Source organism: Moschus berezovskii, chromosome 15 (genome assembly GCF_049115385.1).
Source record: "Moschus berezovskii isolate FMDL1 chromosome 15, NW_MosBer_1.0, whole genome shotgun sequence".
Lineage (NCBI taxonomy): Eukaryota > Metazoa > Chordata > Mammalia > Artiodactyla > Moschidae > Moschus > Moschus berezovskii.
The window spans coordinates 19,556,034-19,571,771 of record NC_142474.1 but is presented as its reverse complement, the minus strand read 5'-3'; the positions used below and the strand labels follow the sequence as shown (position 1 = coordinate 19,571,771).

General features: G+C 42.0%; 1 protein-coding gene across 12 annotated transcripts in view; it reads right to left on the bottom strand.

The window, feature by feature from the left end:
* NCOA6 (nuclear receptor coactivator 6) overlaps positions 1-15,738 on the bottom strand; it is a 94,099-nt gene that overhangs the window by 12,960 nt on the left and 65,401 nt on the right. For 10 of the 12 annotated variants that reach the window (XM_055436038.2, XM_055435985.2, XM_055435966.2 and 7 more), the window contains 5 exons: positions 14,356-15,472; positions 11,688-11,809; positions 5,477-8,437; positions 2,466-2,534; positions 172-208 (listed from right to left, as the gene is read on the bottom strand). In XM_055436038.2, the coding sequence (XP_055292013.2) occupies positions 172-208; positions 2,466-2,534; positions 5,477-8,437; positions 11,688-11,809; positions 14,356-15,472 (4,306 nt within the window). The remainder of the gene's footprint in view (positions 1-171; positions 209-2,465; positions 2,535-5,476; positions 8,438-11,687; positions 11,810-14,355; positions 15,473-15,738) is intronic. The other 2 variants (XR_008687246.2, XR_008687245.2) reach the window with 1 other exon arrangement.

The following is a 15,738-nucleotide window of genomic DNA, read 5'->3' as shown; positions in this document are numbered from 1 at the left end:
CTCAGAGAGGCTGGTACTCACGACAGCTCCCTACTTCAGCAGGAAAAAAACTGGTACAAAGAGTGAAGGAAAAGGCCAAGGTGAGAAGAGGTTTAAAGGCCGAGAAAGCTGATTCCTTTCAAAGAGGCTTATGCCATATTCATGCTAAGTCTGCGGAAATGATCATCTTACCTTTGTCCAGAGACTATGGCAGCATTTGCCTCGAGTTCTGTTAAAAATACAAAGGACAGAAATGAGATGTAGGAGCTTCTCGTGTATATGTCCACTGGGAGAGGCTAGGTATCTGTGAGAATTCTAAATGCCCTGTTTAGGCTGCTGTGTCTCCAAGTGTGGCAGGATCCTCACCCTAATGCGGTATAGAGACAGAGCTGGCATGGACACAACTCGACTGTCTGGGGCATAAGACGCTAACTCATTCTATTTTCACTTCTACTCCATACTGTGAAATAATCCTGTTTGGATCAACAGAACTAAGTTCACACTGACTGCTTCATATTTTCATCTAGCTAACTAGGTTAGTAAAATAATCCTCTTCCTCTCATGTAGAAAGAGACTGCTTTCATTCTTAGAATATCTCTTCCCTCCTGACATATTTTTTTAAACCGTAATCTTGAAATATGTCTTAAATATCCATTAAGGATGTATTCTTCTCCAAAGGATTCCCCACTGAATTTTAGAGGGCAGACCGTTTTACTCTAAGGTGTCACCTACAACCCCATGATGTCCCTCTCTTCCTCAACCTCTCAGCAATGCCCTCTAAAAACGGAAACCCTCAGTAATTTGTCTAGCTGGGTTTTGCTTAAATGAGCAACCTATGGATTTACCAGGCACTTCTTTCTTAGCACCAGCAGGAAAACATCCTCTTCCTCCATTATCCACCTTTAGGTAGACTCATCTTTTTCAAAAGACCATCCCTGATGCACCTGGTCTCCAACAGTCCTTTCCCCATCCCCTGCTTTCAGGGAATTCAGCACCTCAGACTCAGTGTACGTGTCTAACCTACCCTACTTATTACAGAATAAACTCCTTGAAAGCAATGAAGTCAGAGTGCCTGGGTTATTTTGATGTCACTGCCTGTTAGCCATGTGGGCAAACTTTTTGACCTCTCTGTCCTCAATGTCTCACCTGAAAAAGCGGGGATAACCACTTGACCCACTTCAAAGTTAAAAAGATCTATCTTTTGGAGAAAAAAGGTGGGTCAGGAGATGGAATTCTCTTCCCCTTTCCAGTTGCTCCTTTTCTCACCAAAAATGAGTTTAACTATTTATTTGTTCCATTCCTATCCTTCTCAGGTATCATGTGGTAGTTGGGAGCAAAAAAATCTGGGTGGTTAAAATGTTTTTTTCCTCAACCACTTTTCCCAGAGGTCTGGTTTTACCCAAAGAATGTACAATAGAAAGTCCTATCCATCATATAGGACACAGCACCCTGAGGCAGGTTTTAAAATAATCACAACTTTTACCTTACATTAAAAAAAAAAAACATTTTATTCATTTATTTATTTGACTGTTCTGCGTGGCTTGTAGCATTTTAGTTCCCTGAGCAGGGACTGAACTGGGCTCTCAGCAGTGAGAGTGTGGAGTCCTAACCACTGGACTACCAGGGAATTCCCAATTTTACCTTACTTTTACTAACTCAGACTCAAAATTAAACATTAAAAAAAAAAATTCTGTCAAGTGTATGAACTGTATTGTCAGTGAGATTCTAACCTCCTTGTGGAAAGCAGTCATACTTTTTTGGGGGCATACCTACAATAACCTACAATGCAAAGAGCCAGGCAGGACTAAACTGTATCAAATCTATGCTCTTTATCTGCTCTGGCACTCTAATCTATGAAGGCAGTGTGCTATTATTGCCATCAAGATCCTCATGCATTCAGAGCTGACCCAGCATCTCAAGTAGTTATGTCAGATTACCATGGACTCCACCTTCCAGAAACACCATCCGTAGTGCTATTTACAATATCTTGGTCATGGGAAGAAACTTAATGCCATCCAGAGATGACTGAAATGACTCTGACTCTCTGGAGGAGTGGCTACCTCACTGCAGCCTAGGTTTTCAGAACAAGCCTCCACTTCTGTTATGATAGTGCAATTACTATCTTAATGCAATAATGCCTGCCACCCTAGTGAGTTACCATGTGCCAGTCAGTCAGCTGCCAAGCACGGGGGCAGGGTCATGGAACAGGGCAAACTGTGCAATGGAAACCACCCACGGCTGGGTGGCAGACAATGGGCACTGAGATGCCCTTCTTGAGTTCCCTGGCTAACACCAGGAATGCGTCAGAGAGCAAGCTGCTCAAGGGAAAAATAACCTCAAATAGTACTGCATAAACTGCTACTCAACCAAAGTCTGTCCTAAAGCAAGTAAGATAGTTTCAGCATTTCCTGGCACATTAAGAACAGTAGTGGTTCCTTCCCACACGATTAATTCCACTTGAGAAATTTTTCCAAGATGGGCCTTACCTGGCCTGGGAACAGACCCCTGCAGTGCTGTGGCTGGAGTTTCCTTTGGGACTAAACTCTGTGAAGGAGCTAAGGCAAGAAGTAAAAAAAAAAAGAAAGAAACAGGTCTTTTAACTTTCTTTTCTAAACAAAGCAGAAAGCACTGAATCAACAGCTAAGTAACTGCTAAAATACATATACTCTTAGAAAGCAGTACTTGAAGTTAACTTTAAAAGTACAGTACATTTCAAAACTGACTTTAAAAAATTACTCTAACACTCAGTAACAAAGACTACCATGAGGATAGTCTGTTTTTCCTTTTTGGATGTACAAAGATCAAGGAAGGATATGGCCATAAGATAATAGCACCCATAATTTTTGCTTCTTGGGGTCAAGTTCTGTCCAGTATTCTAAAAAACCCCAAAGCATACTTTGGCAGGCAACCCAAACCTCTTTCAGAGGGACAATTATACCATCCAACCTTAGCAGTGAAAAAACTGCCTCAGTCCTCTAAAGACTATATTCCTAGAGAACTGAAATGAATCATATAATTTATCTTGTACCTTTCTACAGCACCTGGCAAGTGTGATGGGCATAAAGCAGTATTTAATTCATACTTAATGAAGCAAATCAATTTGATGTTATCTACTTATCTAACAAACAGTTACCAAGAACTTTCTAGGGGCAAGGCTCTGTGCTAGGCACCCTTAGAGACCAAATTACATTCTTCTTGCCCATCAGAAACTCAGTCTAATATTAAAGATATATATACAACTGGCACTCAGGAGTGAACTGTGGTGTTAAAATGAAGCAGATTCATAAAGTAAAAAGTGGTATGGGAGTCCAAATCAAGGGATATCAATTCTAAATTGAGAAATCTGAAGGTACCCTAGAGGCAGAAACATCAGAATTAGGCTGTGAAGGACAAAGAGAACTTGGGCCCCTGAAGAGGAATGGAACAGAATACACAGTGTACTCTAGAATAGAAACTTCCTGGATCATACAGTAAAGATTGAGGGCATAGACATGCCACAGTCACTCAAGGTTATGTCCTCCCACCTTGATACTCAAACATTATAGATAAACTCTACAACAGTAAGTTTTATCTTCTTGTACAAATGTGACTCTTGCAAATTTCTCTCTCTGCTTAGTCAATGATGCATTTGTGTTAAGAATTTATTTTGGATACTTATATAATACAGCTTAAAACTGTAACTTTTATTTTTTACTCCAGTATTGGTTTCTCACACTTTTAAGATAAAATCACAAAAGGCCTTTGAAAAAGAATGGAAATAATCTTATCTAAATTTGAGAGGTTTCTTTCCAACTACTGGTTCATCTCCCTAACACTCATGCATTTCTCTAGGATTATATAGGACCCTGATAAAATATTTTCTAAATCATTATCCTCTTGGTACCAGAGGGGAAACTTACCTGAAAGGAAGTAGAATGGAAACATTTAATAGTGGAAAACATGCTTATGTTACATTTTCTTTTTCTTTTAAAAAATTTTAGGTTTGAAAAATTCTTAGGGCTCACCTATACCAATGAACTAGAACCAGAAATCTATTAGTATAGTACCCAGCCCTATGAAGTCTTTCTCCGCCAAGGACAGAGAACTCTTTAAAGGCCTTTATCCCTCCCTGCATCTCTGGTATTGAAGTGAACAGGTAAAGAGAAGGAGAATTAGCCTTTCCTGGGCTCTGTGGGAGGCAGCATGCTGGCCTGTATGCTAATGAAGAGCAGACATTAATGAATCTTTGCATCAATTCTGGGAGGTAGGAATTATCGACACAATCTCAGTTTACAGGTGAAGTCCATAGCTTATAAGAGGTTAAGGGATTTATCCAACCATGACTGGTATCAGTGGGGCTAGAACTTGAACTATGATCCTGTCCTGAAGCTTGTGTTCTTTCTGCCCCTCCTCCAGCCCCCCAAGCATTTTAGCCGCATGAATAAGATAGGCGCTCTTGGCTGGCGTAGAATATACAGCTAAGGACCTTTGAGTTTTGGCAGTTTTTGACTTATTCTACTGTGGGGAAACAGAGCTTCTGTACCATTTAAACCTCACAGAAGGAGGAACATGTGTGTGTAGGGGTGGGGAGGTAGCGTGGGGTGGTGGTAAGGGGGATGCCAAGAGAAGGAAGGGAAATGTAAGGACACCTATGTTTCCTATGATGTAGCCCACCTTACCAGTACATAGGAAATAATCTGAACTAGAAATACATCAATGGGATGGTCTAATTTTCAAAGAGACTGCATCAAAAAGAAACTGGTAATAAAAATACTTATTGCTGAATGATTACTATATTCTAGCCCTGTGCTAAGCATGTTATATACAGTATCTCATTGAATTCTTGCAATTACTACTGTCCCTATATGACAAAGGAGGAAACTCAAGTTTGGAGCAACCTGCCTAAGACCAAACAGCTGGTAAATGTTGGCTGGCACTGTGATACCTTCTTCCATGTCTATTATCATGCAACTTGGTTTTCTGGAAAGCTCTCTCCCCTAGCCAGTCAGAAGAAAAGAATCCCTGGGAGAGAGTACAATGAGGAAGGAGCTATGAGAAACCTGCTCTGAACAGTTGAAAGCAAGTCTTTACCACAGTAAGAACCTACAGGAGCTGCTGTTCACCATTAAGAGACAAGGTTAAATTGGACGCTCACATATAGACTTTGAACAACTGAACTCTGAGCTTCCCACCTGTAGGATGAGATTAGGGTTACCTGACATGGTTGGTATGAAGATGAGGTAAGGGATGTAAAAATGCTTCTTCATAAAATGAAAAATTTTATTAAAATATAAGGTATATCATTATTCTAGGGGTTGAGAGAAAACCATATTAATAATGTAAACAACATGGGAATTTAAATAGGAAGTATATTTCCCAATGTACTTCAAATAAATGAAACTACCACTAGCCATTTAGCCCACTCTTCTTCCTCCAAGTAGAAAAGGAGCCATGCTTTCTCTGGTGGGCTAGGTCATCAAAAATTGACACGAGATGATGCCAGGTATCAAGTACATACCTATGCTGGGCAGAAGCTCTGGATGAGATCCCACCTTCTCCTCCACTAGGCCACCTGCACGTGGCTCAGATGCTATGCCAACATGATTGCTTTTTGTGGTCGGCGCCGCGGAGATGAGTTCAGAGGGTACCAGAGCGGTTACTATTGAGCGTACATTGGCAGGGAGGGTACTGCCAGGTAAGCTGGGTCCTGCTGAGGCAGAGCCCGGGCCCACAGGGCTAGAGGTCATTTTTAGCAGAGTGGGTGCTGGGGGAGTTGGGGTTTTACTGTCCAGCTCTGTGCATAACTGCTCTGTTCCCAAGAGCCCAGGAGCTGGGGTCTCTAGCCCTTGGCCTTCAGTCTCTCCATCGGCACCATACTGCTCTTCCCCTTTCTCGAGGGAGCCTGTAACTTTTTTACATGCCTTGGTCAGCAAAATCTGGCCGATTTTGTCCACTTTTCCTTTGCCCTTACTAGATGAGACTGGGCTTCGCCGATTGACAGAGGAGCCTGGACTATTGGTCAAAAGGGGAGAAACCACTGTGGTTGACTGTGAAGAGGGCAGAGTGCTTTGATCTGCTGAGGTGCTCACCTGAGGGCTAGTCTCATCTGGATTCAGTTCTTTTACTTGCTGGACAGTGGGGTGAGGAGGAACAACTGGAGAAGTGGTACAAGGCGGGGAAGGAAGCTGAACAGGGGTGGCTCGTGAGTTAAGAACCAAGGGTCGACCTGTCTGTATGTTTGGAGCAGGACTACTGGTGGGGGCATTAGGCAGCATAGGAGCAGAAGAAAATTTTATATTCTGAGGTATGTGTAAAGGGCCAACGACTGCAACGGAGGGAGGCATCAAGCCAGAGTTGGTTGTCAGCGGGGCTGCAGGAATTGTGCTTGGCTGTGATCCTTTCATAACCTGAATTATTGAGGATGAATTGATAAAGACGGGAGTAATGAACTGAGGCCGGGCATTTGACTGAGCAGCTGACTGTCCCTCAGAAACCATAACCTTGTTACCCACATTGGGCATTGTGACAACTGTCGACATTAACGCAGACTGCAGGTGAGTTGGCAGAGCTGCCGATGTGTTCGCTGAAGTTGTGATGGGATTGGAAGTCACGAAAACAGTTATCTGATTTGGGGGCAAAGGAGTGGAAATGGAGGAAGAGCTGACAGGTCTTGACATTACTTGAGGGATGCCTGGGGTGACATTAGAACTGACCTCACTCAATTCTGGATGCACAAGGGCTGAACACGGCTCGTTACTGTGAGGTAAATTTAGGGAACTGGAGGGTTCTTTAGAAGACGGATCCTGCAGGGAGGGAATGACAGATGCTTTTTTTGGGTCCTCTCCAGACACTCCTGGAGGTGTTACTTCCAGATCTGTAAGCCCGGGGGGTTTAATCGTCACGTTAGGAGCTCCAGAGTTGTCAAGAAGTTGACTTAGCGATGTTGGTGCTTCCCTCATAGCAGGAGACACCAAATTTTTGTTCTCTTCGACACTGGGAGGTTTGTTAGGATCCAAAGGCTGCCCATCCTTTTTGGATTGATCTTCAGGGACAACCATTTTTACTTCTTGGGGAGGGACTGCTTTTAGCTCAATGTTTACCTGCTCCTTCCTAACCTGGGAATTCTGGCAATCACTGTCCTGTGGCATATTCAAGCTCTCCTTGTTATCCTCCAGAACACCCCCTATCGTGGCCACAGACATGGTAGGATTCTGAGGATTCAGCCCACTGTTGTTAGGGAAGTTCCCAGGTACAGGCGGATTGGCCAAAGGAGTAGGACTGACCAATACATTTCTTGGCAACTCTACATTTTGCAACAAGGTTGCATTTGTTTGAGAGGCAAGTGTAAGTTTAGGGGCTTTTGAATTCTGTCTCCCAGGACTTGGGGTGGTTTTTCTACTTGACCCAGGACTAGACCTGCGGCTGTTGCTTGGACTCGCCCGTTTCGGTGCTCCAGAATTAGACTGCTTTCCAGAGTTCACCACCACAGAATCTAATTTGTGAGTCTGTGGGGCAGCAAAATTGGAAGGATTATTCATGGTAAGGTTTGAAGGTGCCTGCCCGATGGCCTTCAAAGTTGTCGGATTTAGGCCCTGTTGATCAAAGCCCCTGTTTAAATTTGGCCTGGGAGGTAAAGGAATATTAATCTGTGGGGGGAAGAGTCCTGCTATGGAAGCATTGAGTCTTTCTGGTGATAGACTGATTTCTGAAGGTTCCGTGCTAGGAGGGCGGTTGTTGGGTGTCTGAGGATAATAGGGTCTGGGGCTGGCTCTGTTGGGTGTTTTAGGCCTAGACGTTTGGGTGGGAGCAGCCACATTTGGAAAGTGGTGGCCATGAGAGCTGGGCAGGGAATTTACAGGAGGTTGCTGGGGAGTTGCACCTTGAGTTGCTGAAAGTGGTGATGGTCCAGGTTTTGGCCCTGTCATCATTAACTGATTCTGGGAGACCACTAAATGTGAAGGCATGTTATTTGGGCCTCCTGAGACAGATGGTCCATCACTGCCACTTGCTTCTGGGAGCGAAGACATCTCCCCCAGTGGTGAGCTGGCAGGGTTCTGGGGGTTCTCCTGGTACATCATTTTCCTTGAAGTGCTTCCCAGAGGAGTATTCACAGGCATTGGCATTCTTTGCTTGTCAGGTGACGGTGGCACCGAGGCAGGGCCTTGCAGACTGACCATGACAGGCATGCTGCCACTCGGCTGCATGGGCATTCTCTGGGAGTCTGGGTTCAGTGGGCCCCTGGGGGGGTGGACATTCTGGGAGACCGGAAGCCTAACGGATTTGGGGTCCTGCTGCATCATGAGCATCATCATCATTTGTTGCTGCTGCTGCTGTTGCTGCTGCTGCTGCTGAGACTGTAGCTGACTGGGAGGTGGCTGCGGCTGCTGCGGTGGCGGCTGTGCTGGGGGTGCCACATGCTGCACGAGCTGAGGAGGCAGCTGCTGAAGTGGCCTCTGTTCAACTGGTTGAGAAGGATAACCTAAAACGAGCCCCCAAAATCAGGGAAGTTAGATTTTCAGCAAGAAAAGCTTTGCGACCTTTAGGGTATGGCCAAGCAATACTCATCTAGGTGGCACAAATAGCTCAGGCATGCCCATCCCCAGGGGGGTAAGGGGCGGCCCCTCCTTCTCTGGCATAAGCAAAGAGGCACGCTGCTTCAGGAAGCAAAAAGCAAAGCATCGAGAACCTGGAGCTCCTCAGTCTTCAGGGTTTGCATGAGGCATCACTGTACTAAGACTCTAACAGGCACTGTGCTATGCACTGAAACTGGCCAAGTCTACGCCAGCCTCACATTCAGATGAAATGAGGACAACTCCATCAAAGCACACAGATGACCACCCAGTACTGGGCTCTCATGCAGGCTTAATAAACACTTCACTGGATTTGAGAATGAAGCATTTAAGATTCGCTTTTTTTCTTTTAGCACAGATTAATTTTTTTAAAGACTTGGTTTTGTTGAAAATATCAGCAACGAAGATAGCCTTTTTATTCTTTCAACAGAAGTAAAATATAAAGTTCTAGGGTTCAATTCCTTAAGAAAGAAGGATTTAAAATCACTCCAATCCATTGGCTTCACACACCACGCTGCACCTTCCAGGCTCGCTTCTTTGGGAAACCCAGTGAATTAAACTGTCTCTCCGACGTAAGTCAATTTAATAAACAGTAGGAACTAAATAGAAGCTGATACACATACTGAAAATAAAATGAGGGCACTGAAGTTCTTTTTATAAATGCTAATTTCCATTTACTTTTTTACATGTCAAACTGTATTTGGAGAAATATTGTCTTTGAATCCATAAGTGGAGAATAAGTGAGCAAGAAGCACAGCCCTCAGGAATAAAAAATAATTTTGGGAAAAGAACTCTGAGGACAATGCCTTATAGATGCCTTATAGATGCAACATCTCAAATGATTCTTTCTTTTGTGAAGATTTTATTTGGCATTTTAGAACCAAAACCTTACATAATCAGCAGAAAGGACCTAGAATAAAGGTGGTTCAGTGGGAAAAAGTGGACATATAGCTGGGATACAATTTCACAAACTAGATTTATTTCACTGTTACATGAAAAATATATTAGGAAGGTTTTACGAAGGCACAGGCATAAGGATAGCTGGCTCTAGTGGTCAGAAGTGCCGGCTCCAGATTTTCACAGAGCAGCTATCAAATGCTATTGATCCATAGGTTCACAACCTGTGTTTAATACCTAATCAATGTCTTCTGGCCAATGACAGACATGACACCAATGAGTACAATGCTTTCTTTTTAAATTATTTACTTATTTGGCTGTGCTGGGTCTTAGTTGTGGCATGTGAGATCTAGTTACCTGACCAGGGAAAAAACCTGGGCCCCCCGCACTGGGTCCAGTCTTAGCCACTGGACCACCAGGGAAGTCCCCAGAATCCACTTTTGAAGTTTTTTTTTTTTTAATCCTTTTTTGTTTTAGGCCCAACTGACTTCTTTACATTTATAACGCCAACAACATGAGGCATTTCTATAGGTTTAACTCGGGTTCCCAAGTGAAGAAAATTGTAATTTCTGTAGAAATTACATAGCCCCTTGATGTCAGGGCTATGACACAAATGCCTTTGTCTTTAAAATCAGGGCACCAAACAACATAAATACCAAAGAGAGCAGCATCGACAATACAGCAGCCTCTTGAAAGCAACAGCTAAGGGCATGGCTGCTATAAAGGTTCCAGAAGCAGAAGGCAGCAGCCCAAAGAACACTAACGGTAAGAAGACAGACTGGGGCTGTGGCGACAGAATGGTGGAGAGGCACAGCCAGGACACACACAGTGCATATAACATAATCAAAAGCCAAATTTACTTATTAAAAGATGAACATTCATATGCCTTTAGGGGCCAGACTGGTAGAGAAGAAAAGTGGGTTGCTGTAAGACAGTAGTAGTTCTGTGGACAGAGCCAAACTGCAGAGCTGATGCTTTACCTAAAGGCATCTAAAGTCAGGTTTCTGTTTGCTTTCAGATTCTGCATGACAATTCAAATATATTGGAGGCCAAATTCAGCCTATAGGTTCCCAGTTTGCAAACTGTAGAAAGGAAGCAATAACGTGTGTGAGAACCTCTGGGATTTATAAAATTCAGATGTGTCTGAGGGAAGAAGGTGCCTTCCTGTTCATAATGCCTCTGGACATACCCACCAAAGACTGGTGACCTCCCAGCCTCAGCTGCAATTCACTGATGGGAAGTGTGGTGTGCCCAAACAATTTGCAACCAATAACATATAGTATTGACATCATAATGAATTTACTTTTTTTTTTTATTCACTTTTAAAATACATAAATTAAGGATACTAAAGTTTATCCCGAAAATAACTTGCAAAATCACTTCCACTTGTATGCCAAAATGGAGGTGGAATAACTAGAAAGGAAGGAACAAAACATAATCCTTTGTATACACACTGAAGTGTGGCCTAAATGTGACAAGTGTGCCTTCCTCACAGGGAAATAAAGTTACAAATTACTGCTCAGGCTAATAGTAACCAGGTTTGGAGACATTGTGGCAGCTGGCCTTGGTTCTATAATAGCTAGGTTAGAATGAATTAATTTTAGGAGACTTTTTCCTTTTCAACATTTTAGAGGATGGTATTATTTTATAAACAGAGGGGGATACAACACAGAGGGTTCAACAATATTGGTCTTTTTATTATTAACCGGGGTAGGAAGTACATGAGTGTCTCTTTCATTACTCTTTACATATTTTTTTATGTTTAAAGATTCATAATAAAAGTTCTATTAAAAAATCTTATTTTAAACCCTGGTAGTTCTCTGCTTTCAGAAAGCCCCAGTAGAAAAGGCTGCAGGAAAGGCACGCAAGCAGGATTAGAGTGAAAGCATCATTTCATTTAATCTTATTCCATTTTGATGCCAACTAGAACCTTGCTATTGACAAGAATAAAGAGGCACTGACTAACTTTAGTTCGATTTTATGAGGACCTAAAATAACAAAGACTAATTTGAGCAAAACACACACACACACACACACACACACAAATACATATACATACACATGCACATACACACACTTTCAGAAGTTATATTTGCAACTTTTTACTAACAAGGCAAAGTTTCCAAATACTAGACACATTAAATCACTAAAGTAGTCTAGTTAGCAGACAAAATAAAACACAACTGTTTCTTTGAAAAAAAGCCTTATAATGCTGTAAATAAATGATGACAAGTATATAAACTTTAGCTAACATTTTATCACCTGGTGGTCGGTTTGAAAATTCTGGCAGTTTAGGGCCTGAGCTGTCCAAGTTAAGTCCTTGTTCTCCAGGCAATGGCTGTTGATCAGCCTCCTCCAGACCAGCTGGGCGAGTATCTGGGGTGCTAAAAAATAAATTATACGTTTGAGAGTAAGTTGTACAGTTTATACATGAAAATTGCTTAACACCTCCCCTTATGTCTGAATAAATCCATCTGTATTATCGTTCTTAGCATTATTTATATCACTCTAATCTGATAAAACATTCAATATTTGGCATAAAAAATCTGCCAATTTCATTAAATGTTAAAATCTACTTAATTTAATAAATGGCTATTTACTTGAGGTGCTTTCTACAAATTTCTGATGTAACGATTTTCATTTAATTATCCATCCATTCAATGTTTTAAGACCTGATTTTGGGTTATCAGTATTGTACTGTTCCTATGAAGCCACACTATCTTTGGGGTAGCTATCAAATTCAGCCAGGGAATCCAGACTTCATTTTTTGTGAATATTGCAATGGTGGCTCCAACAATCCATAACACCTTGTAAAAAATTGTAGACTGGCTAATGAAAATGGTATTCAGAGAACAAAGAAAGCTGGAGAATACCAGAACAAAGCTAATTAATTTTGTTGCAGAATGTCTATTTAACAGACGTCTCCATCAGCTTTGGGATGCTTTCATTTTCACCTAAGTGTACCTTACAATTTTATTAGAGAAGGAAAAAAATGAAGAAACTCCCACATTCCCAAAGACCCAGGGTTCAGAGCCCTCATTTTGCTTTTGCTCTGGTATTAGTCACCCACTTTTAGACAGTATTTTATCTCGTTGTACTCTGTAGTTTCATAAACCTTAAATCCATTTTAAAAGCTCCAGCACATGGAAATTTAGAACCTGAAGCAGGTCCTAAGCACATCTAGATTCCTGTATTGATTTGCTCCTTAAATGACTTCTCTCTCGCTTCAATTACAGGTAAGGATTCCTGTAGTATTCTTTATTTTCAAAGAATTATACTGCTAAAAAAATATCTCAGGCCCACCCACCTCATGTTACTGGATAACAAAACAAAGGTCCGCAGAGGTGTAAGAAAACAGGCTGAAGATTCCATGGTAAGCTAGTGGTAGAGCTGGGAGCATGCGCTCTTCCTTTTAACTTATTGTCTCCAGCCCTGACGTGGTATAAGGCCCTTTCCACAATCTGTAGCAACTCCCTAAGCAACTCAAGTAAGCAACTCCCTAAGTGCTGGTACAGATAGCAAAAATCCATACTAATGGCAACTGAAGAACCTTGCAGTGTTACTCCTAGATTACTAAGAGGAATAAATATTGCCAAAGAAAATGTTATTCCCATACAGATTGATAGTAGTAAAGAATTTAACTTAGAAAGAGCTATTGGAAAAATCAGATAACCAAAGAGTTTACTAATTTTGAATTCAGGAAAAATATAGGTTGCTAATATATGATTATTGAATTTTGATTTATAAGATTCAAGACGAAAGTAAATATGATATAGTTTTATAGTACAGCCAAAGGCATATTATAAGAAGACTGAGGGAAAGGTATTGGGTTGGCCAAAAAGTTCATCCAGTTTTTTCCCAGATGTTATGAACAAACTTTTTGGCCAATCCAGTAGATGGTTTTATTTTGAACATTTATGTTTGATTAACTAAAGCTCCCCTATTCTCTTCTATAATTCTAGTAATTTACTTGAATTAACCCATTTTTATACTCCTTAGTCAATTTTCTGGTAATAAATGTCTCTGGATTTCAGTTTTGTGATTAAAGGCAGAAAATCAGTTTAACCAATATTCCTTTGGGAATCATTTTATCAAAGCCAAAAGTATGACTTAACACTTAGCTTTAGGAAATGAAATATAAATTAATTGCCCTTCCCACTGTGATCTTGCAAAAAACTCACCTTTACCAAAAGGGTAACTGATTGAAAAGGTCTAATCATCTTAGCATGAGGTTTTAACGACTGAACTGAACTGAAGGATGATAAAGAGCCTTTAAAAGAAAGGCACTTGCACAAAAAACCATTTCTATTTGAGACAGAAGGGAGTCTCCATAAGTAGTTTTCATTCCTAAAACACATATAGCCTCTCTGGTTCACCAGCAGTCATTATAAGTCTGACATGCTTTGTAGAGTTGTAGTGTGATAGCACTGGCTACTTCTCAGGCTCTGAATGGCACAATCCTCTCTGAGACTACAGACGTAAGAGACATGTATCAATTGACTGCAATATATGAACCCTGTTTAGCTCCTTATTTGAACAAATTGTAAAAAAAAAAAAATTATTTTGAGATAATCAGGGGAATCTGTACACTGTCTGGATATGTGAGAATATGAAGGAAGCATATGAAAAACACCTGGAAGTTTTTTCCAAGTGTGCTAATCACATTGTGTGGTCATAAAAAACAGAAAACAAAAACCTGTCCTTATCTTTTAGAGGTACACACTGAAATATTTAAAGTGACCTTGCTTTAAAATAATCAAGTGGTAATGGGAAGAATATGAATGAATGCAAGACAGATTATGAGCTGAAAATCTGAAGCATGAGGAATTTCATTATACTGTTCTTATACATGCTCAAAAATTTCCATCAAAAAAAGTTGTCCACATAGAAATAAATGAGTAAGATTTCAGACAAGACTATCACAACCTACTTTAGATCCTGCTGACTATTTTTCTTCTTCCGAGGGGGCTTCTTCTTCTTCGGTTTATTTGCGTTGGTATTGTTTTGCTTATTGTTTACCCCGAAATGGCCTGCAGAGATATCACTCTGCAACAAGTTGACCAACAACGGGCTTGTCAGCGTGACATCCTTATTGACCGGGAAGCCTGGATTCTGACCACAGGACATCTGATTTCCACTGGGTGCTCCATTGAAAGGTGCATTGAAGGGCATCCCATGGCCTGAGAAGTGGTTTCCCGAGGCACTGTTCCCCTGCATGGCCTGCACGTGGGGGGGGACCATGTTGCTTTGCTGCATGCTAACATCTGGCATCATCTGAGACAAGCTGACATCATTATTTGCTGTCGTAGCAGGATCACCATGCTGCTGGGCCATGTGGGGGCTGGGCCCTGGTGGCCGCAAGGCCTGCCCCTGCATCCCCATAACCTGAGACGGGCTGTTGTTCACGGGCCCTTGCTGCGGCAGCATCTGTCCTGACATCGGTCCTGTAAACTGCACCATGTTTCCTTGCAAGTTTGGCGTTGGTCCCCTCATTATCTGTGCTGGTCCCGGCATGACATTAGATTGGTTCTGAGTGTTAAACTGTTGCTTATTCCCCTGCATCTGATTGGTCATGATCTGCTCTATCATTGGATTCTGCTGGAGCAAAACTTGCCCCTGAGGCCCCATCATCTGGTTATGTGGGGCCATCATTTGGGGGCCCTGCTGGGGAAGCATCTGCTTGGGTGGGGTCATCCTTTGGGGCGAGGGCCCAAGATTTTGGCTTTGAGGATTCACCATCATCTGACCCTGCGGCATAAGCTGGGCCCTTGAAAGGATCATGGGGTTCTGAGGGTTCAAGGTTCCTTGTTGCTGGACCATCTGGCCCTGGGAGGGCACAATCTGCTGGTGCATGCTCATCAGTTGGGATGGTGGGCCCTGTTGGGGCTGGCTTTGCATGTTGCCCAGGTTCACCTGAGGAACCCCAGAACTACCAGCCTGTTGGTTGTTCATGTTGCCATGAATTCCCATGAGGCTGGGCTGCATCATATTTGGTGGCCCGTGGGACACCTGCATCTGGTTTTGAGGAGGACCAGCTCCTTGACCACCTTGAAAAAAAAAAAAGGCACAGTTTTAGGAAGAAATACTATTATCTTGTTGGTATTAAGATTCTCAAATTACCTTAATTAGAAAAACACCCCTCACCCATATCCAGTGATCAACATAAACAGATGTGCCATACTTAACATATTTCTGTGAGTTTTCTATAGTATGAGGCTGTGACTATGGCATACATTCTCAGTGACCATACAATAGAGAAAGAGAAACCATTTCTTTATTCCTATTTGGTAACTTGATAACATTTTGAAGATAA